Here is a 27,150-nt window from a genome sequence, read left to right on the forward strand (position 1 = left end):
TCTAACAAAATCTACTGTCCATGTGGGGAAAGACATAATTTACAGTGAAAATGAGATAGTTGCTTCCTCAGGGAATCTGATGTAAGGATGAAATAAAATGTATAATATTCCTGATACCATTTTTATTAGCCTAAATCACAAAGGACACTGTCTGTACTCTTCAAAAAATGTATGGAAGGCAATTTTTACCACGGAATTATACATATGCTTTTAAGTAATAATGTGTAATTATCTTACAGAATTATGCTGAAGCTCTGAAATATTTTCAGAAAGCTGCAGAAAAAGGATGGCCCAACGCACAGTTTCAGTTGGGCTTCATGTACTACTGTAAGTGCCACAAATATGGCTGCTTTATTTAGAACGACAAATGCATTGTTAAGTCTGCTACTTTTATAACAAAAATGAAAAGGCTGGTGTGAGTGGTTTAGATAGAACATTCAGGCAGCAATTTGGAGGATGAATTTGAAGACTGAAGGAGACAAATTGGGGGAGGGGGCAGGGAGGCACAGAGTCAGAAAGCTCACTTTTGAAAAGACTAAGTTTGAGATATCTTTGTGATATCCAAATGCACATACATACCCAGAAACAAGTATTACACTCAGAAGAAGTCCAATTTGGAAAGATTTGGAAGGCATCAACATGCAGTTGCTATTTAAAGATATAAAGGTAGCTGAGCTTGCAAAAGGAGAAGAGTGTGAGAGGAAGGAGTAGTGGCTAAGTTAGAAATCTGGTGAACTTCAGTGCTGTATTGAAAGGATGGGCAGAACAGAAATAGTCACCAAGAAGACTGAAAAGGCATGGTCAGAGGAATAGAGAAAAAAGTGATCTTAAGGAAACCAAGAGGGTAGAACTTTCAAGAATAAATGAATGAGCACCCATGTGCAATGCAGTGAGAAGCTTGAGGGAGACCAAGAAACAAGATAGAACTGTTTTTAAGATGGTGGGAGAGCTGAATATAATTTTTGGCAGAAAAAAGAAAGCCAACCAATGGAGGTGGTTAATGGATCATGGGTGAGATGGCATAATTGATGAAAAGAAGTTCTAGAAAAAGTTGGGTGGCAATAGGATCTGATTGAGCCCAGATAGGTGGGGGCTTCATTAGCTTTGATAGAGAGGAGGGATTTCTCACCCTCTAAGACTGGAAGGATAGAGGAAAAGATGGTGCAGATGTAGATATGGGGGGAGGGGAGACAAGTAAGGAAAGACAATGCAGGGTTTCTTCAAAGTGCTAGGAGACACAAAGTTTTTTTCTGAAACCCAGGGTACAGTGATAGGGGCAGGAAGTCTCAGAAAGCCAGGAGGGTTTGGAATCATCTCAGAGGGGACTGAGAGAGGGGGTGACCAAGACAAATACCAGGAGATCTGAGCATACCTAAGTATCTCACCAAGTGCTCCCTGTCAGAGATGGAGCCAAGGCAGCATCAGATTGCATCATCCAGAAGGCCAAGTCTGGCCAAGAGGTCAGTGGGCATTTTCCACAGTGGCCCAGGAAGGGGGCTTGTTTTGTACTGTCCTGGGGAATTAGAACCTGCCTAAAATGGCCTTGTTCTTCTAATTCGTTCCAAATCCCAGGTCTAGCATTGATCAGATTCCTCAAGCTTCTAGAATGAGAGTAATAGTAATAGCTAACTTGTATTAGTTAACTAGTAACATATTAATTATGGTTTTGGCAAAGAATATTGAATATACATGGACTACCAGAAGAAAGAACAAGTCTCTTTTGCAAGAAGTATCACAGTATACCACTTAGAAGCAAGGATGGTGAGATTTCATCTCGCATACTTTGGATACGTTATCAGCAGGGACCAGTCCCTGAAGAAGGGCATCATGCTTGGTAAAGTAGAGGGTCAGTGAAAGACAGGGTGTCCCTCAATGAGATGGATCGACACTGTGGCTGCAATGATGAGCTCAAGCATAGCGACAACTGTGAGGATGGTGCAGGACTGGGCAGTATTTTGTTCTGTTGTATGTAGGGTCGCTGTGAGTCAGAATTGACTTGAGGGCACCTAACAATTAAGCCTTTGTGTATTAGGAGTCTCTCCATGGTGAAAACGGTTAATGTGCTTGGCTGCTAACTGAAAGTTTGGCAGTTCAGGTTCACCTAGAGTCACCTTGGAAGAAAGGCTTGGCAATCCATTTCCAAAAAATCAGCCATTGAAAACTTTATGGAGCCCAATTCTGCTCTGACATGGAGTTACTATGATTCAGAATTGGCCCTATAGCAACTGGTTACTGGTTACATGTATTAACCAATTTAGTCCTCACAACACATCTGTCTTTATTACCTAGTGCTGCTGTAACAGAAATACCATAAGTGGATGCCTTTAACAAAGAAAAATTTATTCTCTCATAGTCTAGGAGTCTAGAAGTTTGAATTCAGGGCACCAGCTCTAGGGGAAGGCTTTCTCTCTCTGGCCCTTCTAGGGGAAGGTCCTTGTCATCAGTCCTTCCCTGGTTCAGGAGCTTCTCAGTGCAAGCACCCTGGGTCCAACGGATGCACTCCACTCCCAGCGCTTCTTTCTTGGTGGCATGAGGTCCCCCTTCTCTCTGCCTGCTTCTCTCTTTTATATCTCAAAAGAGATTGACTCAAGATACAGCCTAATCTTGTAGATTGAGTCCTGTCTCCTTAGCATAACTGCCTCTAATCCTGCCTCATTAACATCATACCCAGAAAACCCAGTGCTGTCGAGTCAATTCTAACTCAGAGCGACCCTAGATTTACAACACATAGGATAATTATAGCAGTTCACAAACCAGTAGACAACCACACAATACTGGGAATTATGGCCTAGCCAAGTTGACCTACATTTTGGGAGGACACAATTCAGTCCATAACAACATCTACTGGGTAGTTATATTAATCCCACAGTTTATAGTTGAGCAAATTGAGCCATATCCACATATCCAGGTCAAACATCTTGCCCAAGATCACACAGTTTGTGGAGCAGAAATTCAAACCCAAGATGTCTGCCTCCAGAGCCTTTGCTCTTAACTGCTACATGGCACTGCCTCAAAAGGCCATGAAATGTTAGAACTGGAAGGGAATTTAATGACCTTCTGGTGAAATCCCCCTCCTTTTCCAAATGAAATGTCTAGATATGCCTAACTCACAAAAGGAGAAATGGGAGAGCCAGAGCAAGAATCCCAGATTCTGGGAAGCTGTTGATTCTCGAGCCAGTGTCTCTCTGCCCTAGTCCCCCCAAATGCCTCCCTTGGCTCCAAGCATGAATTAGACCTGAGCTGGGCCTGGAGCTGGGCTTTACCTGCTCCAAACTCCATAGTTACCACTGGGAAGAGGTATCTTGTCCCCTGGCATGGAAAGATGACTAGGATAACAAAACACTTCATGGTGGGGCTTCTGATCTTCAGAGATTACCACTTGGGCTTCTTTTCTATACCTTTAGTTAAGTCATATTGAGGGAATATTTTCATGAGACTGAACAGTTCTTCTTCCTCAATTTTCCCAATTGGTCAAGACCATAAAATTCCATTTTCTCCCTGATAACTGAACACAACTTTTTTTCCCACATACAGCAGTCCTAGAACAGCTTGACTTTTGGTTGGCTTTTCTTGTCCTATTTAAAATAGCAGGCATCACTATGACTATTATATCCATAGATTGTGACATAAAAATAAACTGAATAAGGTGTGGCTCAAAATAATTTTTTTTTTTTTCAGCTGGCTCTGGAGTATGGAAGGATTATAAACTTGCCTTCAAATATTTTTACTTGGCATCTCAGAGTGGGCAGCCCCTTGCCATTTATTATCTGGCCGAGATGTATGCAACAGGAAAAGGAGTGTTAAGATCCTGCAGAACTGCTGTTGAGGTAAATAACAGGTTGTTTTGAAGTACTTTTCATTCATCACACAGAGGAGGTGATAGTATTCTGAACTTGTTGGTGCCTTTGATTTTATAAATACTACCTCCTTTCCTCCAGTTGACAAATGTGAACACTGACATTTGCCAGAGAAGAAAAGCAGTGATATAACTCAGATTGGGTAAGGGAGGCAAAGAAATGACCCCTCCTCTCTTGTGTTTGCTTTTCCATCAAGTTCAGAGCTTGCCTCAAAATTCAGTGAAGGAGCTCTGTTTCAGCCTTCAGTCAAACTACCAGGGCAATCTGGCACTTCTAGTGGAGATGGGCGCTGCTACTTGGGAAATGAAAGGCTTGATGTAGCCTAGAAAATGTAGCCCACTTCTGCCCAGAAGGCAGGGTCCCTAAGTTTTTGATGATTTGGAAGACAATTGAGAAGGTGGATTCTTTCAGCTTGAGCAAGTGATAGACTTTTCCAAAGATGTCCTTTTAGGGCCTTAATGCCTTTCATTGATTTGTTAAACACTTCCGCTGCACCAATATAAACACCTCCATGTTGCAACCTGGCCCCTCTGAAACTCATTTCAAAAGCTGTCAGCTAATAATCTATTTTTAGGTTGGCTTCTGTGCCAACTACCTAATGAATTATGTATCGCTAACCTCTTTTGGTTACATAAGGGCCATTCAGTTCAGTTGACGTTTGTCCTCACAGAGCTTTGCACACCTCTCTTGCGGTTATGTCACCTGCACCCTCAGGCACTGTCTTCCCTTCAGTCTCTCCTTCCCACATCAGCTGTGCCCTTGTAACTAACCCTTGCAGAGCAACAGTGCCCAAAAAGCCCTTTGTTTTAAATAGAAGTCAATACATTCTTGTCCTGCCAAATTGCCTCCAAGTCAGGAAAGTTAAAATAAGCCCAAGGAAGTTCCAGCTCAAGACAAAACATATACACCTGTAGTCTTTGTGCCTATGAAAGGTATTAACTTTCCATCCTAAATAATCTGCAAAAGCCATGCTTTAGACCTGAAATACTTGCTGGACCAGGCAATAGGAGCTGAAGACAGATTTCATTTATCATTTGCCTAGGATGAAGCATATTGTCTAACTATTCTGCTTGATTTCTCTTCCCATATACAGCTTTATAAAGGTGTCTGTGAACTAGGCCACTGGGCTGAGAAATTCCTGACAGCATACTTTGCGTATAAGGACGGTGATATAGACTCTTCTCTTGTTCAGTATGCACTACTCGCAGAAATGGGATATGAGGTAGCTCAAAGCAATTCAGCATTCATTTTGGAATCTAGTAAGATAAGTTAAAATTCTCTGCAACTCTCCATTCATACATACACATATATGACTTTATTATGAATTTTAAGCCTTACTAATGGAATGATTCCTTTTTAGAAAAGGCTAAAATCCTTGAGAAAGAGAAGATGTATCCAATGGCACTTCTCCTATGGAATCGAGCTGCCATTCAAGGTATAGAACCTACATAAGAATAAGTGCACACCCGATTCCTGTCCACTATTCTTCTGATTGGCTTCAGCTGCATTCTTGGGCACAAAGGCAGAAGGGTGCAGAATATGAAGTAAATGGTATTTTAAATTTTACTGAGGGTCAGTGGTGGGTTAGCCTAGAGGTCGTGTCTAGAATACGTTTTCTTCATTATTCTGAAGGTTTCTGATTTAGCAAACCATAGGAATTTTTCTGTGGCTCAGTCTCCATGACACCAGAATAGCTGTTTAAAACATGACAAATTTATTTATGCCACCAGTTTTCTTGGTCTGGCTTCAGCCACTCATTTGCTGAGTTCTTTACTGAACTAATCAGAGATGTGACTTACGTTGCAATGAGTTTATATGCCACATTACTTGGGTATCTAAAGCTCATTTGATTTCTCTTTTAAAATACTGTGTTGATGATTACCACAAATTTCAGATCTTTACTATAACTGTTTATAATAATTGACGAGATCCTCTCCCCTTTCCTGGAGTCTCCATTTCCCACTTATTGTAATCCCACGAGATAGGCTGTGTAAGATGGCGTTGGTGGGAAAAGCACTGGCAGGTGGCATTTGCATCACCCTGCCTCTCCCCATTCCTTTCCTAAGATTATATTATTAAAAGCTGAGAGATACAGCAAAGCTGTCACTATTGGCATTTGGATCTGTGAGGAACTTGCTTGCAGTAAGAGAGTACTTTTATTTCCAATTAGGTCTCTTAAAATTATCTCATGCTAAAGCTAAATCATCCCTTCTCACAGGAAGTGAATAGGATAAAAAATGATCCTCACAGACTCTAATATGAGGCAAAGGAAAAAGTCACACTGGTGCCTTCTCAGATCCAGCTGAGCTGGTAATGCAGCAGCAAGTCATCAATGCAATTTAAGTGAGAAATTCCCCTAAAAAAGAAAAGTCTATGTTTTCCAAAATGCAATAAAGACCTTACTTGAACTGGAGAAAGAGCACAACCAATCCCTCAGCCATGGAAAATCAGCTCAATTGCAACAAATATAGGTTTATTCCAAGCCTGGAAATTGCACCAGAGAAAAGAGACATTGAAAGTGAGGTGACATTAATATTAAACAGGATTCCCCAATACAAAGTCAGGCCACTAAAAATAATTGTGTGTCACAAGGAAGGCCAGGCATGAATATCCCTGAAGACATGGCTGCTGAGTGCCTCACTTGGGGTTAGGAAATCTGATAGTGAAATGTTTTAATTAGTCACTGGTTGTGCTTTTTTTAGCAGTTGCTGCATGTGAGGAGGGTGCTGAACCATCAGGACACAGTCAGCACCCTGTGACTGTGAGATTTGAGTGGAAATGCCTCCCACTATCAAGTGATCCCCCTGGGAGCCTGTCAGGATTGCCACATGCCCCCAGCCAGCCCCCTCATTAGGGTGGAGCTGAATCCTCTGCAAAATGAGCTTGTTCACTGACTCCCATTCTCCGAGACTTCAGGGCTCCTAGTTGCTGCTTGCAAAGTTCAAAAATGCACAACAGTGTCCTATCCCTACATGTGGTTACGGCCCAGAAGGAAGTTTGAGGTCAAGAGAGAGCAGCTTTGGTGTGGGGACCATGGTCTCAGGGAACATCTAGTTCAATCGACATAACATAGTTTATAAAGAAAATGTTATACCTTCCACTTTGGTGAGTAGCACCTGGGGTCTTAACAGCCTGTGAGTGGCCATCTAAGATACTCCACCGGTCTCACCATTTTGAGAGCAAGGGAGAATGAAGAAAACTAAAGACAGAAGGGAAAGATTAGTCCAAAGGACTAATGGACCACAACTACCACGGCCTCCACCAGACAGAGCCCAGTACAACTAGATGGTGCCTGGCTACCACCACTGACTGCTCTGACAGGGATCACAATAGAGGGTCCTGGACAGAGCCGGAGGAAAATGTAGAACAAAATTCTAACTTACAAAAAAGGACCAGACTTACTTGAGACCGGAGAAACCCCGAGAGTATGGTCCCCAGGACACCCTTTTAGCTTAGTAATGAATTCACTCCTGAGGTTCACCCATTAGCCAAAGATTAGACAGGCCCATAAAACAAAACGAGACTAAAGGGGAACACCAGCCCAGGGACAAGGACTAGAAGGCAGGAGGGGACAGGAAAGCTGGTAATAGGGAACCCAGGGTGGAGAAAGGAGGGTGTTGACATGTCATGGTGTTGTTAACTAATGTAAAACAATATATATACTAACTGTTTAATGAGAAGCTAGTTTGTTCTGTAAACCTTCACCTAAAGTACAATAAAAAAGAAAGAAACTGTAGTCTGCTAAAAAGAAAAAGGAAGAGCAGCTTTGGGCAAAATTAGAGATGGAGTGAGTTTCTCTTTAGGGTTTTGTGGGCCTCCTACCCCTCTAAGCCCCTCTCTGGGTACCATTCCTATAAGGCCTTGTCCCCAACTACCTCAACATTTCAAAACACATGGTAAACAAAGCCTGATAACTAAAGTTTTTGGCATCCTAAGAATTTTATGATTTTAGCTCTATTCAGAGTGAGCTAAAGATGGCTCACGGTATTACATCTCTTAGAGGTCTCTACATTTTAATAGGGGATTCTAGATAATTAAAAGAATTTCAGTATCAAAAGGAATAAACTCCAAAGGAATTTCAGATACTACACTAGGCCAAATGGAGAAAAAAAAAAAAAATTGGAAGGCGCTTTATAGCCCTTAATGGTACACCTCCAATCTTATCACATGGGTGCTTCTTCTTTTTCCAAGTAAGCCTACATCACACTACAGGGATAGGCTACAGCTAAGATAGATGTTCTAGATGAGTGTTCCCTGATTTTTTCAGTCAACATTCTCTTAGTGAAGTGGAAACATGGACCCAAAGGAGATCCTTAGGAGTCACACCTAAATGGCCTTCAAAAGATTGAAATTTCATCTTAAAAAGTCACACGACTCTTTTCTACTCCTTAATATATCCATGTTTATTTAAAAGTAATATGTGCTATTACTTAACATCTGGGAAAAAGTATTTATCATTCCATAAATACTTATCAAGTACAGTTGTAGGTTCTGGGACTATATCAGTAATTAAGACTTTTGAAGTTCTTGCTTGCCCTTATGGGGAAGAGAGAAAATAAAACAGTAAACAAATAAATAAGATAATAGTGATATGTTCTGGGAAAGAAATAAAACATGGAGATGAGATGGATAATTACTAGGGTGGGGGATGCGGGATGCTTTAGAAAAGGTAGTCAGAGAAGGCCTATGTGATGGAAAACCATTCACGTGAAGAGTCAGAGGAATTCCTACACTTCAGGGAGAGGGACATGAGGCATCTTAATGCAGAGGTGCTAAAGCAGGAATGAGCTTGGTGTGTTGAGGAAATAGTAAAATGGCTAGCGCACAGTGAGGTTAGTGTGATGAAGTGAGTCAGAGAAGAAGAAGGCAGGTTAGGCATGACTAGTAAATCAGGTTAAACCAAACCCGTTGCTGTCAAATCGATTCCAACTCATGGCAAACCTATAGGACAGAGTAGAACTGTCCCATACGGTTTCCAAGGAGCCCCTGGTGGATTCAAACTGCCAACTTTTATGGTTAGCAGCAGTAGCTCTTACCTACTATGCCACCAGGGTTTCCGATTCAGGGTAAGAGCCTGGACATTATTCCAAGTACAATATGCAGCCATTGGAGAATTTTACACAGAATTACATGATTTTATTTTACATTTAAAAAATATCACCTTGGTTGTTGTGTGAAGAACAGTTTGACAAATGGAGACAAAAGAACAGTTTGGAGGCTATTGGAGCATTCTGGCTTAGAATAGGATGGTGATAGAGATGACAAGAAACTAGTGTGTTTTAGAGGTATAACCAACAGGATTTTGGATGAGGGAGGTGACGGAAAAAGAATTAGCAATGAGTACCCTAGCTTTACAGCCTGAACAATACTAGTACTGAAGTGGGGAAGAAACTGATGATTTTGTTTTGTTTGGTTTTTGTTCAGGAGGTGGTAGGGTGTTAAGAGATCTCTCTTGGACATTTTAAGTGTGAGATCCAAGTAAAAAAGTCACTAAGGTAATTATAAGGGTCTGGGGCTCAAGAAGAGACAGCAGATTAGATATAAATTCAGGAATTGTTAACATAAAGGTAGCCATGGGAGTAGATGGGACCACCCAGAAAAATGGTTGAGATAGAGAAGCGTGGTGTAGAGAAGGAGTGGGAGGGGAGAGAAAAGAAGGCCAAGAAGAGAGGAAAAAAAGGAGTCTAGGGACAAGCTCTTGGTATTTCAATATAAAGAAGTTGGATAGAGAAGAAATTAAGCAAGAAGCTTGAAAAGGAAAGGCCTATGAGGTAGGAGGCAAATCAAAAGAATGCAGTTCCATCCATGCCAAGAAAGAAAGTGCCCAGGCAGGAGAGGGAGGTCCAGTGACTACAGTGCTGCTATGAGATCCAGTAAGATGAGGAAAGAGAAGCGGCCAATGGATTTGGCATCATAAGGCCATTGACCACCTTGAAAATCACAGGTTCATGGGGAAGGGGGTGGAAGCAAGATTGGAGTGGGTTGAAGAGTATGTGGGAGTGAACCTATGGAGACAGAGAGTGTGGAACACTCTTTTGAAAAATATGAGTGTGAAAGATACCAGAGAAATTGGGCAATTGCTAGACAGAGACACATCAGGGTAAAGAGAGAGTTAATTTTTGTTCATGGAAGATATCAGAGCATGTTTGAATGATTGATGAGATTGGTCCAGGAAAGAGGGAGAAACTGATAATGCAGGAAAGTAGAGTAGCAGGAATGAAGTCTGAGAACAGGTGGGGTGGTGTCTAGTTTTCCAAGAGTTAATCCATCTTCAAAAATCTAATTTATAATTTATTATTTTTTGAGACTAGTTGTACTGTATCATGGGTGTCATCCTACAATGAAGACAGTAGGCATTGAGTGTTATGTGTATATGTTTCATAAAATATATCAAATCCTGATTCTGAGAGTCTGAGTGTTGATAGATAAATAGAGAGATAGACAGATAGATATAAAACTATAATTTAAGAGACTAAAACAAGATCATTAGATTGAAATACTGGGGACTATACAAGAATCATTTGAGTTATGATTCTTCTTTCTAATATTTCTATCAGGCAATGCATTCGCTAGAGTAAAAATTGGAGATTACCATTATTATGGCTACGGGACCAAGAAAGACTATCAGACAGCAGCCACGCATTACAACATTGCAGCTGACAAATATCACAGTGCACAAGCCATGTTCAATCTGGCCTATATGTATGAACATGGTCTAGGTATTGAAAAGGTAATTGAATTGGTAATAATCCAAACCTAGTAATGATAGCCGTGTGGGAAGGGAAAGTCTGTAGGCGTTTTGTGTCTCACTGATGTCCATAATACAAAAGAAGAAAAAGACTTAACATTTGCTGAATCCCTCCCATGTGCCAACACATATTGTTTAACCTAACACTTATTATTTACCCTATCAACCCTATGAGGTAGATATTATGATCCCGATTTATATCCAAGAACATTAATAAGTAGAAGTCTAGCCTAGGGCACTTTCATAAGTTCACTCTTTCCACCAATATTAGTAGGGCCTGCCCCACTCCCTCCACCTCAAGGCTTTTTCCGTTAAAATTTCCCCTGGCTCTGTTCTTAAGCTTTCAGTAACAAGGGGAAAGTGGAATGAGGCCAGACCTGGATATGGAGGTGGCATTAATCCAGAAACATCTTAGGAAGCACTGTGTACATGACACAATGCTGGGCATTCTAGAAGTTCCCATGAAATCGATCTACATCCCCCAAAGACTACATTGGTCTAAGGAGATGAGGTGTATCCATTAAGAAGGAGAGCTAAGAAAAAAGGTAGTGTTGGGTAAATCTCTTAGACAGTGAATGTAATTAAAGCAGAAGATAGCACTAGGGTCTGACATGGTGAGCAAGGTGTGTTAAACCAAAACCCAAACCAAATCCAGTGTCGTCGAGTCGATTCTGACTCATAGCGACCCCATAGGACAGAGTAGAACTGCCCCATAGAGTTTCCAAGGAGCGTCTGGCAGATTCTAACTGCCGACCCTTTGGTTAGCAGCCATAGCGCTTAACCACTACACCACCAGGGTTTCCACAAATGTGTTAAATATCAGTAATAATAATAGCTGGCATTGGGTTAGCTGTAGTATGTGTACTATGTCTTTTAAATCACACAACCACCCAATGAGGTAAGTCCTATAATTGTCCTCATGTATTTATCAGGAAACTGCATTGTACAGAGGTTTTCACTTGGCCAAGGTTGGAGAGCTTATCATTGGTGGAGCCAGAAGTTGAACCCATGTCTCATCCCATGGTTGTGTGGCAAAGAGTGTGCCCTGCATTGAGTCATTCTCTCAGTCTTTATATTCCTGGCTGCATTTGGGGAGCCAAATAATGTGGGGATTATCGGCTTTTTATGCTCTCATCTTTTTTCCAGTTCTGCTAGTAATTGAGAATTATTGGTAGGGTATTTTCTACATGAGAACTGCTAATGGTGAGCTCTGCAGCCAAAGGCTTCTTAAAAAAAAAAAGAAAGGCTTCTTACTCAGGTACATATCAGGTGATAGAGATTCATGCCGTCTTTCCTCTTCTGCTGCCTTCGGACTAGGCTGCCTTTCCATCAGCTCCAGCACCTTGAGTGGTAGAAAGAATGTCAACCCAAATCCTGCCTGTTTTCCCCATTCTTAGCTGGTATGAACTTTCTGTTTGGAAAGTTTTGTGGGGAATGAACTGGAGCGAACAGCTAAATTGATTGGTTTTTTGGATGTCATCTAACCATACCCTCCCCAACCATCATCCATATCTGTAAAACAGAACTGGTGGTATCTGCCCTGCCCCAACTTTGAGGATAAAACAAATCTGTGCTGGTAAAAGGGCTCTGCTGTCAAACAGTGTGTGGTATGACTGTTACTTAGACCAGAAGGAAATGTGAGCAGCTGCTAAGTAAGCCTTCAATAAGATTAAAGCTTTTAATCATCATTTCCCATGCAAAACATGAGAGAAATATTGCATAAAGGATGAAAGACACCCCATTCCTTGTGTTAAATTCAAGTTAACTCTTTCGTGTGATTCAAGAAGGACTTGGTCCCTACACAGCTGGATCTTCTCCACCATAAGGCCATTTTGCCTAGAGAGTCTCTGAGGGGGCGAGGGGTAGGGGCTATTTTTGCATCCTTTCAGGATAAATTGCTATCAGTGCAGGAGAGGACACGCACAGCTCCCAGCTGGCCAACTTCGTCAGAGGGCTAGTTTTTCCTCCTTGGCATCTCTGGTGATCACTCTCTTAGGCACTTTCCTCACAATGTCAAGTAGCTGCCATTGGTAGACATACACTTCTGACATTTAGAAAAAAACCTTGAAGTTTCATTCTGGTCACTTTTCTGTTCTTTTCTGCCAGGGTTCCTGCTGAATCATGGGTAGTTCACTTTGATCAACCTATTTCAGTCACAGGTATATTTTTCCCTATAGAAGGTCCCTACATTTAAAAAAAAAAATACAGGGCAGCTAGTAACCTCAGACCTAGATATAGGAATTTTTGATTTAGCTAATGAGAGGCCACTGCTCTTTGTCCTTACTAATCCCTTTTGTTTAGCAATTAGAAAAATAATAGCCAAGTACCCAGGGGCAAAGTTTATTAATCTTGTTATCAAATTAACAAAGAGATACCACATTTTCTAATGCTTAAAATGAACATGCTGGTAATTAAAAGCCCAAAGCATGTCCCAATGATGGTTAATGAAAGCAAAGGAATTAGGAGTTTTCCCCACACTAAATCATCTAGCAATTAAGAATTTTTCTTTTTTTTCAATTGTTCTTTAGGTGAAAGTTTACAGAACAAATTAGTTTCTCACTAAGCAATTAATCCACAAATTGTTTTGTGACATTAGTTGCTAACATCTCGATGTGTCTACACTCTCCCCTTCTTCTCTACCCCAGGCTCCCTATTTCCATTCATCCAATTTTCCTGTGCCTTCCTGCCTTCTTGTCTTTGCTTTTGGGCTGGTGTCTCATATACATGATTGAATTTTGAAACACAACCCTCATGTGTGTTATTGTTGGCCCTATAAAAACCAAAAAAACCCACTGACATTGAGTCCAACTCATAGCAACCCTAAAGGACAGAGTAGAACTGTCCCGTAGGGTTTACAAGGAGCACCTGGTAGATTTGAACTGCTGACCTTTTGGTTAGCAGCCATAGCTCTTAACCACTACACCACCAGGATTTCCAGCAGGCCTGTCTAATCTTTGGTGAAGGGTGAACCTCAGGAGTGACTTCTGTACTGAGTTAGAAGGGTGTCCAGGGCCCATATTCTCATGATTTCTCCAGTCTCTGTGAGACCAGCAAGCCTGTTTTTTTGTTTGTTCGTTTTGTTTTTGGCGAATTTGAATTTTGTTCTACATTTTTCTCCTTCCCTGTATAGGATCCTCTGTTATGATCCCTGCCAGAGCAGTCTGTGCTGTTAACCGGGTACCATCTCGTTGTTCCAGGCTCAGTCTGGTAGAGATCGTGGTGCTTGCGGTTCATTAGTCCTTTGGATTAATCTTTCCCCTGTGCCTTTGGTTTTCTTCATTATCCCTTGCTCCAACTGAAATGGGACCAGTAAATGTATTTTAGACGGCCACTCTCAGGCTTTTAAGACCCCAGACACTACTCATCACAGTCAGATACAGAACATTTTCTTTATAGGCTATGTTCTGCCATTTGAGCTAGGTGTCCCCCGAGACCATGTACCCAGCCCTCATTCTAGTAGCTTGATGCCTCAGAGCATTTGGATGTTTTGTCTGTGAAGTTTCTGTGTATTGCCCTTGGTAAAGTTGTGTTGACTTTCCCAGTATTATGTACTGTCTTAGCCTTTACCTAAGCTACCACCTATCCGCTATCTAGTTAGTGTTTTTCCCTCCCTGCCCCTCCCTCTTCCTTGTAACCGTCAAAGATTGTTTCTTTTTGTGTGGAAACGTTTTCATGTGTTTTTATGATAGTGGTCTCATACAGTATTTGCCCTTTTGTGATTGATTTATTTCACTCAGCGTAATTATCTTAGTCATCTAGCGCTGCTGTAACAGAAGTACCACAAGTGGAAGGATTTAACAAAGAGAAATTTATTTTCTCACAGTAAAGTAGGCTAGAAATCCAAATTCAGGGCGTCAACTCCAGGGGAAGCCTTTCTCTCTCTGTTGGCTCTGGAGGAAAGTCCTTCTCAATCTTCCCCTGGACTAGGAACTTCTCTGCACAGGAACCCCAAGCCCAAAGGCCGTGCTCTGCTCCCGGTACTGCTTTCTTGGTGGTATGAGGTCCCCAACTCTCTGCTTGCTTCTTTTTCCTTTTATCTCTTGTAAGATAAAAGGTGGTACAGGACACACTGCAGGGAAACTCCCTTTACATTGGATCAGGGATGTGACCTTAGTAACGGTGTTTACAATCCCACCCTAATCCTCTTTAACATAATCTAATCTTGCCTCATTAACCACAGGCAGAGATTAAGACTTACAACACATAGGAAAATTACAATCACAAAATGGAGGACAACCACACAACACTGGGAATTATGGCCTAACCAAGTTGACACATATTTTGGGGGAGACACAATTCAATCCATGACAATAATGCCCTCCAGATTCATCCATGTTGTGAGGTGTTTCCCAGATTCATCATTATTCTTTATCTTTGCATAGTATTCTATTGTGTGTTATGTACCATAGTTTGTTTTATCCATTCATATGTTGATGGACACTTAGGTTGTTTCCATCTTTTTGCTGTTGTGAATAATGCTTCAGTGAACATGGGTGTGCTATGTTTATTCCTGTGACAGCTCTTGTTTCTCTAGGATACGTTACTAGGGTTGGGATTGCTGGATCAAATGGCATTTCTACTTCTAGCTTTTTAAGGAAACACCATATTGTTTTCTAAAATGATTGTACCATTTTGCATTCCCACCTGCAGTGCATCAGAGTTTCAATCTCCCTGCAGTGTCTCCAACATTTGTTATTTTCTGTTGTTTTTTTTTGTGCTGGTAATGTTGGGGTGAGATGGTATCTCATTGTAGTTTTGATTTACATTTCTCTAGTGGCTAAGTGATCACAAGCATTTCCTCAAGTGTCTGTTAACCACCTGAAGGTCACCTTTGGTGAAGTGTCTGTTCATATCCTTTGCCCATTTTTTAATTGGGTTATTTGTCTTTTTATTGTAGTGGTGTTAGATTTTCCTGTAGATTTTAGAGATTAACCTTTGTCAGATATGTCATAGCCAAATTTTTTTTTTCCCCATCTGTAGGTTCTCCTTTTACTCTTTTAGGGAAGTTTTTCGATGAGTGTAGATATTTAATTTTTAGAAGATTCAATTTATCTAGGTTATCTTCTGGTGCTTTTGCATTGTTAACTATGGTTTATATCCTGTTTAGCAATTAAGAATTTCTTCAGCAAGGCATTTCACAGTTCTCTTTATCAGTTAATCCTTGTGCAAACAGTGGGAAAGATGGATAGAGTTTTCTTTGAGAATCAAGCAAGGTGGTATGGAACCATGTTTTATAAACTCTGGACATAAGCCCTCTGGAGAGGTAAGTGAAGTCTAAACCAACTCTTGGTAAATCAGTATAAAAATATGAGTCATTGTTATCTTTCACCTTTATGAAAAGAAGTTGGGACTAGGGTGATACAGGTGAGTTATTCTAATAGCTTCTCTGTGAGGTATCTCATCCCTCAATTTCTGATTTCAAATTAAGCCCAATGAGCTCCTTGATGTAAACTGTGGACCAGGACTGACTGTATCATCATTCTGTCGTTTTGTTGTTGGGTGCTGTTGGAATTGATTCTGACTCCTAGTGATCACAAAGTTATCCCTGGAGAGGAACTAGAAGAGGACCTGAACTCTTTTAAAAACATAAACACTCATCCCACCTGTTCTTATGAAACTTCTTCTCAATGTGTACTGGATTCTGAAGTACCTAAGAAATTTAACCATAAATAATGTCTCATGCTTTTCCCTCCCTGGTCATGGCTGTCAGGGAGCTAAACTGAGCTGTCAGGTGTCAGAGTAGGCTGATTAAGACACTAACCCAAAATGAAAGGTCAAGCTTTTAATCACATACTGTGTTAGTGTAAGCAAGAGAAATCTGGAGAAGGTGCCAACTTCCCCCCACTGTCCATATTTCCCCAGGAATGGTGCCCAGGTGAGGATCAGGTAGATCAGTGCAGACCAGACTGGAAAACCATCTCATTGCTAAGGAAACCCAAAACAAAAGGCTCCTACCGTTTTAGGGTCCCAGCAGTAGGGGGATGGAATATAGGAGAGGGTGGGGGTTAGAAGTAGAAAAGCACTGAGTACTGAGTCAGAGTGGGGGAAAGTGTCTTCAAAGTGTCCCCCTTACTTCTGATAAGAAGGCTTCAGCAGAGGCGACCAAGGAATGTTTCTGTTGAAACCCCCCAGTAACCAGGCCTCTAAATGGAGCTGCCTGGAACAGGAATGCAGATGCACAAAGGAGCATGGCTGGTGGGAGGCATGAGGGGAGGCTGAATCCTTGACCACCTCTGCCTACAGAGGCTGCAATGATCTGGCTGTGCACAAAGTGTAGCGTGGGGAAAGCAGCTTTCCCCCTAGGCCTGTGAGGTAAAACCCTTGTAATTATCTATGGTCAGTGGCCTGAAAAATCACATATAGGTCTTTAGCCAGGAGCCAGACTCCTTGTCTCCTTTTGTCTGCACCCTAGTTCAGGCCTGAATTTCTACTCACCTAGGCTTGTTGTAAAACCCTTCCAGGGGTCTCTGATTCTAGTGTTTTCCCAAAGAATCTGCGGCAAAGATGGCTATCCACCAAAGATTTGTAGTCCTCAATCTGTAGTGAGGATCTGTTGCTGGGATATGCCTGCCTAGTCAGAGACTGTATTTCCCAGCTCCTTTTGCATCCATGTGACTAGTCCTCACCAATGGAATGGAAGTAAAAGCTAAGGGTGTCATTTCTAGGCTAAGGTATCTAAGAAGTGGGTGGAGCTTCTCCCTAGTATCTTTCTTCTACCATTGGCTGAATGAAGACGACACAGAGACTCTAGGGAATAGGAGAATCACATGACGGAAGGAGCTTGAGTCCCTCTATTACATGTGAAGGAAATTTATGGCCAACCACAAACACAACATTAGAATGTTGAATGAGGGAGGCATCAATTTGTATCACATTAAGCCAATGAAATTTGGGGATTTATTTGTTACAGCTGTTGTTAGCATTGCCTTAATGAATACATAATCCATCTAATAAAGCACTATCAGGCTATTCTTGATAAAGGAAAACTCTAGTAGTGTTATTCCATCACATACACACCCCCCAAAAAACATAAAAAAATACGAACAAAAGAATCTTTCCATTGCCTAATAAAGTTCAGACTTTTTACCCCAGCATTCAAGACTCGCCTTGACCTGACCTAATGTGCCTTAACAATAATGGCTTGATATGCCACTATTCCCTTATCTGTATTCTAGTCTACTTATCCCTACCCCCACTTTGAAGTTGGTCCCCTTCTGACCTTTCGTCATAGCCACCCTTTTGCTGGAATGATCTTTCCCCATATTTTTATCTCTCTCCAATATTATCTCCTCTAGGAACAATTCAATGAACTCTGAGATTTAAAGATACGATCTGCTTCTAAACTACCATGATATATTGCCCTGCTTTCCATCCATTCATTTATTCATTGAGATATTTAGTTATTGCTTGTTTTATATCAGAAAGCATTGTGATTTGTCTCAGGATACAAGGACAAGGCAACCTTCAAAGAGCTCGCAATCTAGTATGAAAGAGATATATTCATAGTTATAGTGAAACCCTGAAAAGGCACACATGCATGCCGGTGTACACATACACACCTGAAGAAAGTTAAAAGCAAAGTACTATGACTATATACTGTGTACTAAGTACTATGACTAAGTACTGTGACTATTGCATTGGGCAAATCTGCAAAAGACCTCTTTAAAGCATTAAAAAGCAAAGATGTCACTTTGAGGACTAAGGTGAGCCTGACCCAAGCCACAGTATTTTTAATTGTCTCATATGCATGCAAAAGCTGGACAACGAATAAGGAAAACTGAAGAGGAATTAATGCATTTGAATTGTGGCACCGGCAAAGAATACTGAATACCATGGGCTGCCAGAAGAACCAACAAATCTGTTCTGGAAGAAGTACAGCCAGAATGCTCCTTAGAATCAAGAATGGTGAGACTTTGTCTCATGTACTTTGGACATATTATCAGGAAGGACCAGTCCCTGGAGAAGAACATCACACTTCGTAAAAGGTTAGTGAAAAAAAGGAAGACCCTCAACAAGATGGATTAACAAAAAGGCTGCAATGATGCAAAACAATTACCAAGCATGTCCAAAATACAGGAGACAGTCTTGCCTTCCTCAATTCTATGGGACAGGTCTACTGTGTCCTCTAGGGTTGCTATGAGTTGGAATCGACTCGTGGGTTGTTTTTTTTTTTTTTTTAATGGCTTAGATCACGCACACCTTAATCCTCAAAGTCATATCCTGCTTTTCAACATCTTAAAGAAGTCTTTTGCCGCAGATTTGCCCAATGGAATATGTTTGATTTCTTGTCTGCTGCTTCTGTGGACACTGATTATAGATCCAAGTAAAATGAAATTCTTGAAAATGTCAGTATTTTCTCCATTTATCATAATGTTGCTTATTGATCCAGTTGTGAGGATTTTTATTTTCTTTATATGTTGAGGTGCAATCCATGCTGAAGGCTGTAGTCTTTGATCTTCATCACTAAGTGCATCAAGTCCTCTTCACTTTCAGCAAGCAAAGTTTTGTCGTCCGCATATCGAAGATTGTCAATGAATCTTTCTCCAATCCTGATGCCACATTCTTCTTCATATAGTCCAGCTTCTCAAATTATTTGTTCAGCATAGAGACTGAATAAGTATGGTGAAAGGTTATGACCCTGGTGCATACCTTTCCTGATTTTAAGCCCCTCAGTATCCCCTTGTTCTGCCTCTTGGTCTACGTACAGGTTCCACGTGAGCACAATTAAGTGTTCTGGAATTTTCATTATTTGCAATGTTATCCATAATTTGTTATGACCCACACAGTCAAACAGACTGACTAGAAAACACATTTTTGGAAACTGCAGAGAAAAAAAAAAAAACACATCCACCAAATAAATTATAAATAAATCTACCAAAAATAAAATTAATTACAGCACAAAGCATTTTTATTTCTCTTTTGTCTGGCCTGTCCACCTATGGAGTGTTAGAACTGGAGCTTTAACACAAGAAAAGAAATATTTTGTAGAAAATGCAAGTTAGATATTTTAAATAGCCTCCTCAGAGAAATGACAGAACATACTGCTCTTAGAAACAGTCAGAACTTTTGATGAAATATTTATTACCTAATGAAATAATCAAAAATGTGGAAAAAATATTTTGTGTGTTTATAGCTTTATTTAGGAGCCCAGGTGGTACAGTGGTTAAAGAGCTTGGCTACTATCAGAAAGGTTGGTGGTTCGAACCTACCAGCTGCTCCATGGGAGAAAGATGTGGCAGTCTGCTTCTGTAAAGATTACAGCCTTGGAAACTCTATGAAGCAGTTCTACTCTGTCCTCTGTCCTTTAGGGTCACTATGAGTCAGAATCAACTCCACGATAGTGGGTATAGATTTATTTATAATAGGGAGGAAAATTCTACAAACCATCAAAATGCTCCAAAATAGAAGACATGCTATATAAACTGTGTGGTGGTATACTATTTCATTATGTATTTTATTGCCCAGTGGTTAAGCAAGTGGGCTAGAAGCAGACTATATAGATTTGAATCCCAGTTGTGCCACTCAGATGTCATATGAATTTGGAGAGATGATCGCACCTCTCTGTACCTCGGTGTCATCTTTAAAATGTCAGATGTTCTTATAGAATTGTCATGAGGATTAAATGACAATGGTGACTGGCACTTAATAAGTATTTAATAAGTATTAGTTATTATTATGGAATCCTCTACAACCATTAAAAATAAAAATATTTTAGACTAGAAGAATATCTTAGGACATGGTATGTTTGAAATATATTGTTAGGTTAAGAAAGCAAAAGACAAAATACTATGCACAGTGAAAACTTTCTGAATTAAAAGTCTGTATATATGCAACATCAAATGGACAACAGCAACTCAAATGGTTAGGAAGTTTAGGGGGCAGTGAGTTTACGTTAATGGAGGGAGAACAATTCAGAAAAGGAGGGTAAGAATGGTTGTACAACTTGAAGAATGTAATCAATGTTGCTGAATTGTACATGTAGAAATTGCTGAATTGATGTATGTTCTATTGTCTATATTTTCAACAAAAACAAATCAATTTTCGAAAAGTATGTACATATGAATTTATACATATATTAGTGTATATCTATATACATACATGCACACGTATTTATAATGCTAGAAGGACATATATCAAAATGTTATCAGTAGTTATCTCTGTGTAGTGGAACTGTGGATTTTTTTCTTTATTTGTTCAGTTCTATATTTTCAGAGTTTCCTCTCATAGACATATGGTATATTTAAAATAAAGAAGCAGAATGATTTATTCAAAAAGCTGCCTTTCCTTTTCATATGCTGTGTCTCAGTATAAGAAATTTTGATGACTTCCAAAGATTTGGGGCTGGAATACTCCTGTATCATATAATTGAACAATTTTCATAAACCGGCTTCTTCATTGCTGGAGAATCACTGTATCTTTGCATTATAAGAAATTATTTTTTACATCTGAACATTGCGCAGTGCTTTGCCATAACCTGACATTTTAGTTAGAACATATTAAGAAGAATCTGCAGATGAGTTTACATAACCTCCTAAATCGCTGAATTCAAAGCAAAATAAACTCCAATGTACTACAGAGAAATTAAATGTAAGTGGATCAGGTATGCAGTGGACTTCTCATTCAGTGAACCCTGGTCATCGGCAAAATGCTATTTATCTATAGGAAATTGTTTACGTTTCAAAGATTTGGATTTTTTTTACTAATAGGGTCAAAGAAGGAGAAGTCTTTCTAAAGTCTAAAGTTCATTTATATTAGTCTCCCTAATTATCCAAAAGGATTCAGGGATTTATTTCTCTGAGAATTTTAAAGACAGACTCTCATACCTCACCCCAGCCCCACTAGGAACTATGAGGACCCCTGGGCAACAGGTGAGCCTATCCCATCTTAATGGTCTTCTATTTTTTGCTATAAACTTAAGCAACTGAATTGTGTTTATGTCTCAAGAAATAACAATTCCTGCCTCAAATAAAAATGAATGCCTGAGATATTAAAAAGACCTGCATTTCTCTGAACTTCCTATTCAAGTCCATATGGACTTCCCTGTGTAGGGGTGACACAGCCATTATAATCCGCAGGGTTCCTTCAAAGGAATACCCACTGAATTTGTTGGAATCAGAGACACAAATTAGAGTTTTTACGTCCTCTGTTTTCTCTGCTGCCAGAAAGATTTGTTCAGAACAATCTCCTGACTTTTGATTATTTTAAGCAAAAACATTCCTTTTTCTCCAACAAACCAATTTACTAGGCTGCATAGTTGCAAAAATTTAGAAAATGGCAAGCAGAGCATAGCTGAAACGGGACCATACCCAAAAACTGGGTTTAGCAGAGGCCTCAAGGATTCTTGACTATTGAAGCCTGGGGAACGAGCAGGAAAGATAAATAACCGGATGACCATAACTTGTAGAAAAACCTTTCCTTTTCTTCACCTTCTTTTGAAAATAATCCTTGGGCCCCAAGCCAAGTACAATTCTTTTGAAAATAATCCTTGGGCCCCAAGCCAAGTACAATTCTGAGACAGGCCCAGGGCACTTTGACCATTAAAGACAACTCAGTCTTTTCATTACTCCGTTTGGGCAAACAAAACAAAAATACAGCAAATAAATAAACTGTATGTAGGTGAAGGAAACCCTGGTGGTGTAGTGGTTAAGTGCTACGGCTGCTAACCAAAGGGTCGGCAGTTCAAATCCACCAGGTGCTCCTTGGAAACTCTATGGGGCAGTTCTACTCTGTGCTATAGGGTCCCTATGAGTCGGAATTGACTCGACGGCACTAGGGTTTTTTGGGGGGGGGGTGGGATGTAGGTGAAAATTTAAAAAACATTTTCCCCCAGGATGCAGTTTATTAATTTTTACCAAGAAATGCACTTTCAAAGTAGATTAGAGTGCTCAATGGATTCTCTTCCTTCTGGAAGGTGTTCTTGGCAAACTGAATTGGGTTCAGAAGGTTGTTTGATGAATATGGGATAAATGCAAAGGGAGCTGTGGGATGGCTTTGATTTGTTCATTCTTTTTTTTTCTCAGAATAATTTTTTATTGTGGTAAATAATAGATAACAAAGCATTTGCTATTTCAACTATCTTCATCTGTACAATTCAGTGACATTAATTATGTTCTTCATGTTGCTCAAATATTGCGATTAACAGCTCCCAAATTTTTCCACAACAAATTTGTAATCAGGCATGAATAATAAAAACAGAGTCCCTTCCTGAATAAACTGAATGCTTCGAAGGCCAGCGTAGCAGGGGCAGAGGGCTGGGGACCATGGTTTCAGGGGACACCCAAGTCAATTGGCCTAAGTAAATCTATTAACAAAACATTCTGCATCCCACTTTGAAGAGTGGCGTCTGGGGTCTTAAACGCTAGCAAGCAGCATCAATTGGTCTCAACCCACCTGGATCAAAGGAGCATGAAGAACACTGAGGACACAAGGTGATTACGAGCCCAAGAGACAGAAAGGGCCACATGAACCAGAGATTACATCATCCTGAGACCAGAAGAACTAGATGGTGCCCGGCTACAACTGATGACTGCCCTGACAGGGAACACAACGGAGAACCCCTGAGGGAGCAGGACAGCAGTGGGATGCAGACCCCAAATTCTCATAAGACCAGACTTAATGGTCTGACTGAGACTAGAAGGACCCCCATGGTCATGGCTCCCAGACCTTCTGTTAGCCCACAACAGGAACCATTCCTGAAGCCAACTCTTCAGACAGGGATTGGACTGGACAATGGATTGGAGAGGGATGCTGGTGAGGAGTGAGCTTCTTGGATCAGGTGGACATTTGAGACTATGTCGGCATCTCCTGCCTGGAGGGGAGATGAGAGGGTGGAGGGGGTTAGAAGCTGGTGAAATGGACAGGAAAAGAGAGAGTGGAGGGAGAGAATGGACTGTCTCATTAGGGGGAGAGTAATTGGGAGTGTGTAGCAAGGTGTATATGGGTTTTTGTGTGAGAGACTGACTTGATTTGTAAACCTTCACTTAAAGCACAATAAAAATTATTAAAAAAAAAATAAAACAAAGTCCCTAAAATGCAATATGTCATTTGAGGAATCAAATTCCAGCCTGAGAACCAAAATATTCATTCCAGAATTATTATTGAAGACTTTCTGTGTACTAGGCACTTTGTTAAGCAGTGGGAATTCATCAGTGAACAAGGTAGCCCAAGCCCTTGTCTTTGAGGACCTGGAGATAGAAAATAAACTAATAAGCAAATAAATTATATAACCTCAGCATGATAAGTGCTATAAGGAAAGTAAGAATTGTAAACTAGTATTACTGTCTATATTTTTGTTTGTTTTAGGGACGTGTACTATTAGTATCTCGAAACCCTAGTGGTGTAGTGGTTAAATGCTATGGCTGTTAACCAAAAGGTCGGCCGTTTGAATCTACGAGGTGCTCATTGGAAACCATATGGGGCAGTTCTACTCTGTTCTATAGGGTCGCTATGAGTCAGAATTGACTTGACGACAATAGGTTTGGTTTTGGTGTTTTACTATTAGTAGGAAACCTTGGTGGCATAATGGTTAAGTGCTACAGCTGCTAACCAAGATGTCGGCAGTTCGAATCCGCCAGGCGCTACTTGGAAACTGTCGGGCAGTTCTACTCTGTCCTATAGGGTCGCTATGAGTTGGAATTGGCTCGACGGCAGTGGGTTTGGTTTGGTTTGGGTTTGGATCTAGTCTTCTCCTGCCTTTTTAACTGGATCACAGCTAAGAGCTGATCCAGGGAACGCTTTTTGAAAATTGTACTGGTTTCCTCTTGCTGCCAATAACAAATCACCACAAATTTAGCAGCTTGAAACAACAGAAACCTATTATCTCACAGTTTCTGTAGGTCAGAAGTCCAGCTGGGCTTGACTCAGTCCTCTGCTTACAGTCTCACAAGGTGGAAAGCAAGGCTGCTCCTTACTGCACCTTCCTTACTTGGAATAACCTTCCAGGCTCCATCAGGCTGTTGCTCCAATTCGGTTTCTTGCAGTTGTAGGACTGAGGTCCCTGCTTCCTTGCTGGCTGTCCACGTTTCTTCTCATCATTCCAGCAATAAGTCTAGTCCTTCTCATGCTTTGAATCTCCTTGATGCCAGGAGAAAACTCTGTGTTTAAGGGTTCGTGTGACTATATTGGATCCATCTGGGTAATGCAGTATAATCTCATCGAAAGGTCCTTAACCTTAATTACACCTGCACATGCCATATAACATAACACACTCACAGGTTCTTGGAATTAGGGCCATTTTGCCTACCACAGATAAACTACGGTATTTCAAACAATGGTTTCTGTTTACTTACCCTGAAAGAAGCTGCACCTAATGAGTGTTGGACTATTCTTCCCCTTTTAGGACATTCACTTGGCCAGGAGATTATATGACATGGCTGCTCAAACAAGTCCAGATGCACACATACCCGTCTTCTTTGCCCTCCTGAAACTGGAAACTGTGCATTTCCTCCGAGATATCCTGTTTTTTAATGTAAGTTTGTCTCAAATCTCAAAGCTTCAATAGGTAGCTCTTAGGGAAAGAGTGAAAAGGCCCCCCAGGGGCAATCTTTTATGGCCAGAAGAACTAGATGGTGCCTGGCTACAACTGATGACTGCCCTGACAGTGAACACAACAGAGAACCCCTGAGGGAGCAGGAGACCAGTGGGATGCAGACCCCAAATTCTCATAAGACCAGACTTAATGGTCTGACTGAGACTGGAATGACCTCGGTGGTCATGGCCCCCAGACCTTCTGTATGCCTCTCCTTTAATAAGTAGAATTCAAAGCCCTACACTTACCATTCCAACCCCTAGGGCAGCCACGGGTCGGAACTGACTCCATAGCTACAGGTTTTGTTTTGGTATTCTTACCGTGCAGCAATTCTGCTTGTTATACTGAGTATATGTTGATACTTCATAGTACAACCAGTGAAGGCATTCAGCACATATTTTTTTGAGCACCTACTATGTTCAAAGCCCTAAGCAAAGTAATATGTGTCGTACATACTTGTTCAGGAAACACTGGTGGTATAGTGGCTTAAGTGCTACAGCTGCTCACCAAAAAATAGGCAGTTCAAATCCACCAGGTGCTCCTTGGAAATTCTATGGGGCAGTTCTACTCTGTCCTATAGGGTCGCTATGAGTCGGAATTGACTTGACAGCAATGGGTTTGGATTTGTTTTTTTTTTATATATATATATACTTGTTCAAAACATGGTTCTTGGCCTCAAAAACCCGAGACTGTAAGCAGATGGCAGGTAGCAAGCGGTACCACAAAAAATATAGTTTGAAAAAAGTAGAAATTAAATTTTATAAATCTTTGCAGTTATTCTAAAGGTGCCAGTTAAGCCCTCTGTGAGAACTGTAAGCAAGCAAAGGCTGTGTCTTCCAAGCTGAAGGAAACGGGTCAGGGGTGGGGTGGGGTATGGAGGGTGAGTGTTGTAAGGGGTGTGATGAGGGGAGATGATGATGATCATGAAAGGAGAGGGATGCTGGGACTTTCTTTTGACAGAGTGTCTCTTGTCTGCAGTTTACAATGAGATGGAAATGGATGAAGCTGGATAACACCCTTGGACCATACTGGGATTTATTTGTGATTGGCCTAATTGTTGCCTTGCTGATCATCTTGCTTAGAAATCGCCAAGCATAGGATCTGAATCATGAGAAAGCCTACTCTGGGGAACTGGTTCACCCCAAGGCATCCTTGCTAAATAAAGAATTTCCTCACTAAAATCAAGTTGGCTCCAGACTGCCTACACAGGCCCATGATGGTGGAAAGTGGACAAAATTTGAGACATCAGAGAAAGCACTTCACACTTCCTGCTTGGTTGAGTTGATCACTCAGGAGGAAGTGGGAACAGGCCATCCAAGAATTAATTACAAACTCTTGATCCTGGTGATTGAGGGAAAAACACTACCCATTATCACACTATTAGTTATAACAACCTTTTCCTTTCCAAGAGGACAAGCTGCATTTCTTGGCTTCTATAGACAAAATGGGGTGGGGAAAGGGGGAGTTTGGGAAAAGCAGGAGCACAGATCCTTCAGAAGCTGATAAAAGACAAAAATTACAAATGGATCCTTCATCTCGTGGGAATGATCCTGGGAGCCACATGTAGCCCTAATGAGCAACAGCTCCGCACTGCTTGCTGTGCCTGGGGGACAGACTTGGACTTGTCACAGAGGAGCCTTATATCGAAACTCCCTTAGTAATTGCGTAGTAAACAATGCCAATTGGAGTCACTCCAGCATTGTCCTCTTCCCCCCTGCCCCTCATTGGAACCCTGTTCTCCTTGGGGAATTCTTCATTGGTGTACTCCCAGAGGGAGGTGGTACCAACCTCCGGGGACAGAGTCTAACGGGTCCAGGCTCCCTCTCTTACCCAACAGTAAAGCTAGGGGGCAGGGACTGGCAGAGACAGTGCAGGAGATCTATGACTAGGCATGAATCTCATCTATTCCTTAGCTATTCTACCTCTCTGAACCTCAGTTTCCTGATCTGTAAAATGGAAAAATACCTATCTTTTTGTTAGCTTCCATGGAGTGGGCCTCCAACTCATGGTGGCCGCAT

At 41.0% G+C, this 27,150-nt stretch overlaps 1 protein-coding gene across 1 annotated transcript in view; it reads left to right on the forward strand.

The window, feature by feature from the left end:
• The window catches only part of SEL1L2 (SEL1L2 adaptor subunit of SYVN1 ubiquitin ligase), a 74,890-nt gene extending 48,396 nt beyond the window's left edge, over window positions 1–26,494 (forward strand). Inside the window, exons 10-14 of the mRNA XM_064275766.1 lie at window positions 240–327; window positions 3,679–3,827; window positions 5,218–5,292; window positions 24,944–25,072; window positions 26,093–26,494. Coding sequence (XP_064131836.1) covers window positions 240–327; window positions 3,679–3,827; window positions 5,218–5,292; window positions 24,944–25,072; window positions 26,093–26,230 — 579 coding nt within the window. The 3' untranslated portion in view covers window positions 26,231–26,494. The remainder of the gene's footprint in view (window positions 1–239; window positions 328–3,678; window positions 3,828–5,217; window positions 5,293–24,943; window positions 25,073–26,092) is intronic.
• The last annotated feature ends 656 nt before the right edge of the window (window positions 26,495–27,150 follow it).

The sequence above is a fragment of the Loxodonta africana genome, chromosome 24, assembly GCF_030014295.1.
Source record: "Loxodonta africana isolate mLoxAfr1 chromosome 24, mLoxAfr1.hap2, whole genome shotgun sequence".
Classification (NCBI taxonomy): Eukaryota; Metazoa; Chordata; class Mammalia; order Proboscidea; family Elephantidae; genus Loxodonta; species Loxodonta africana.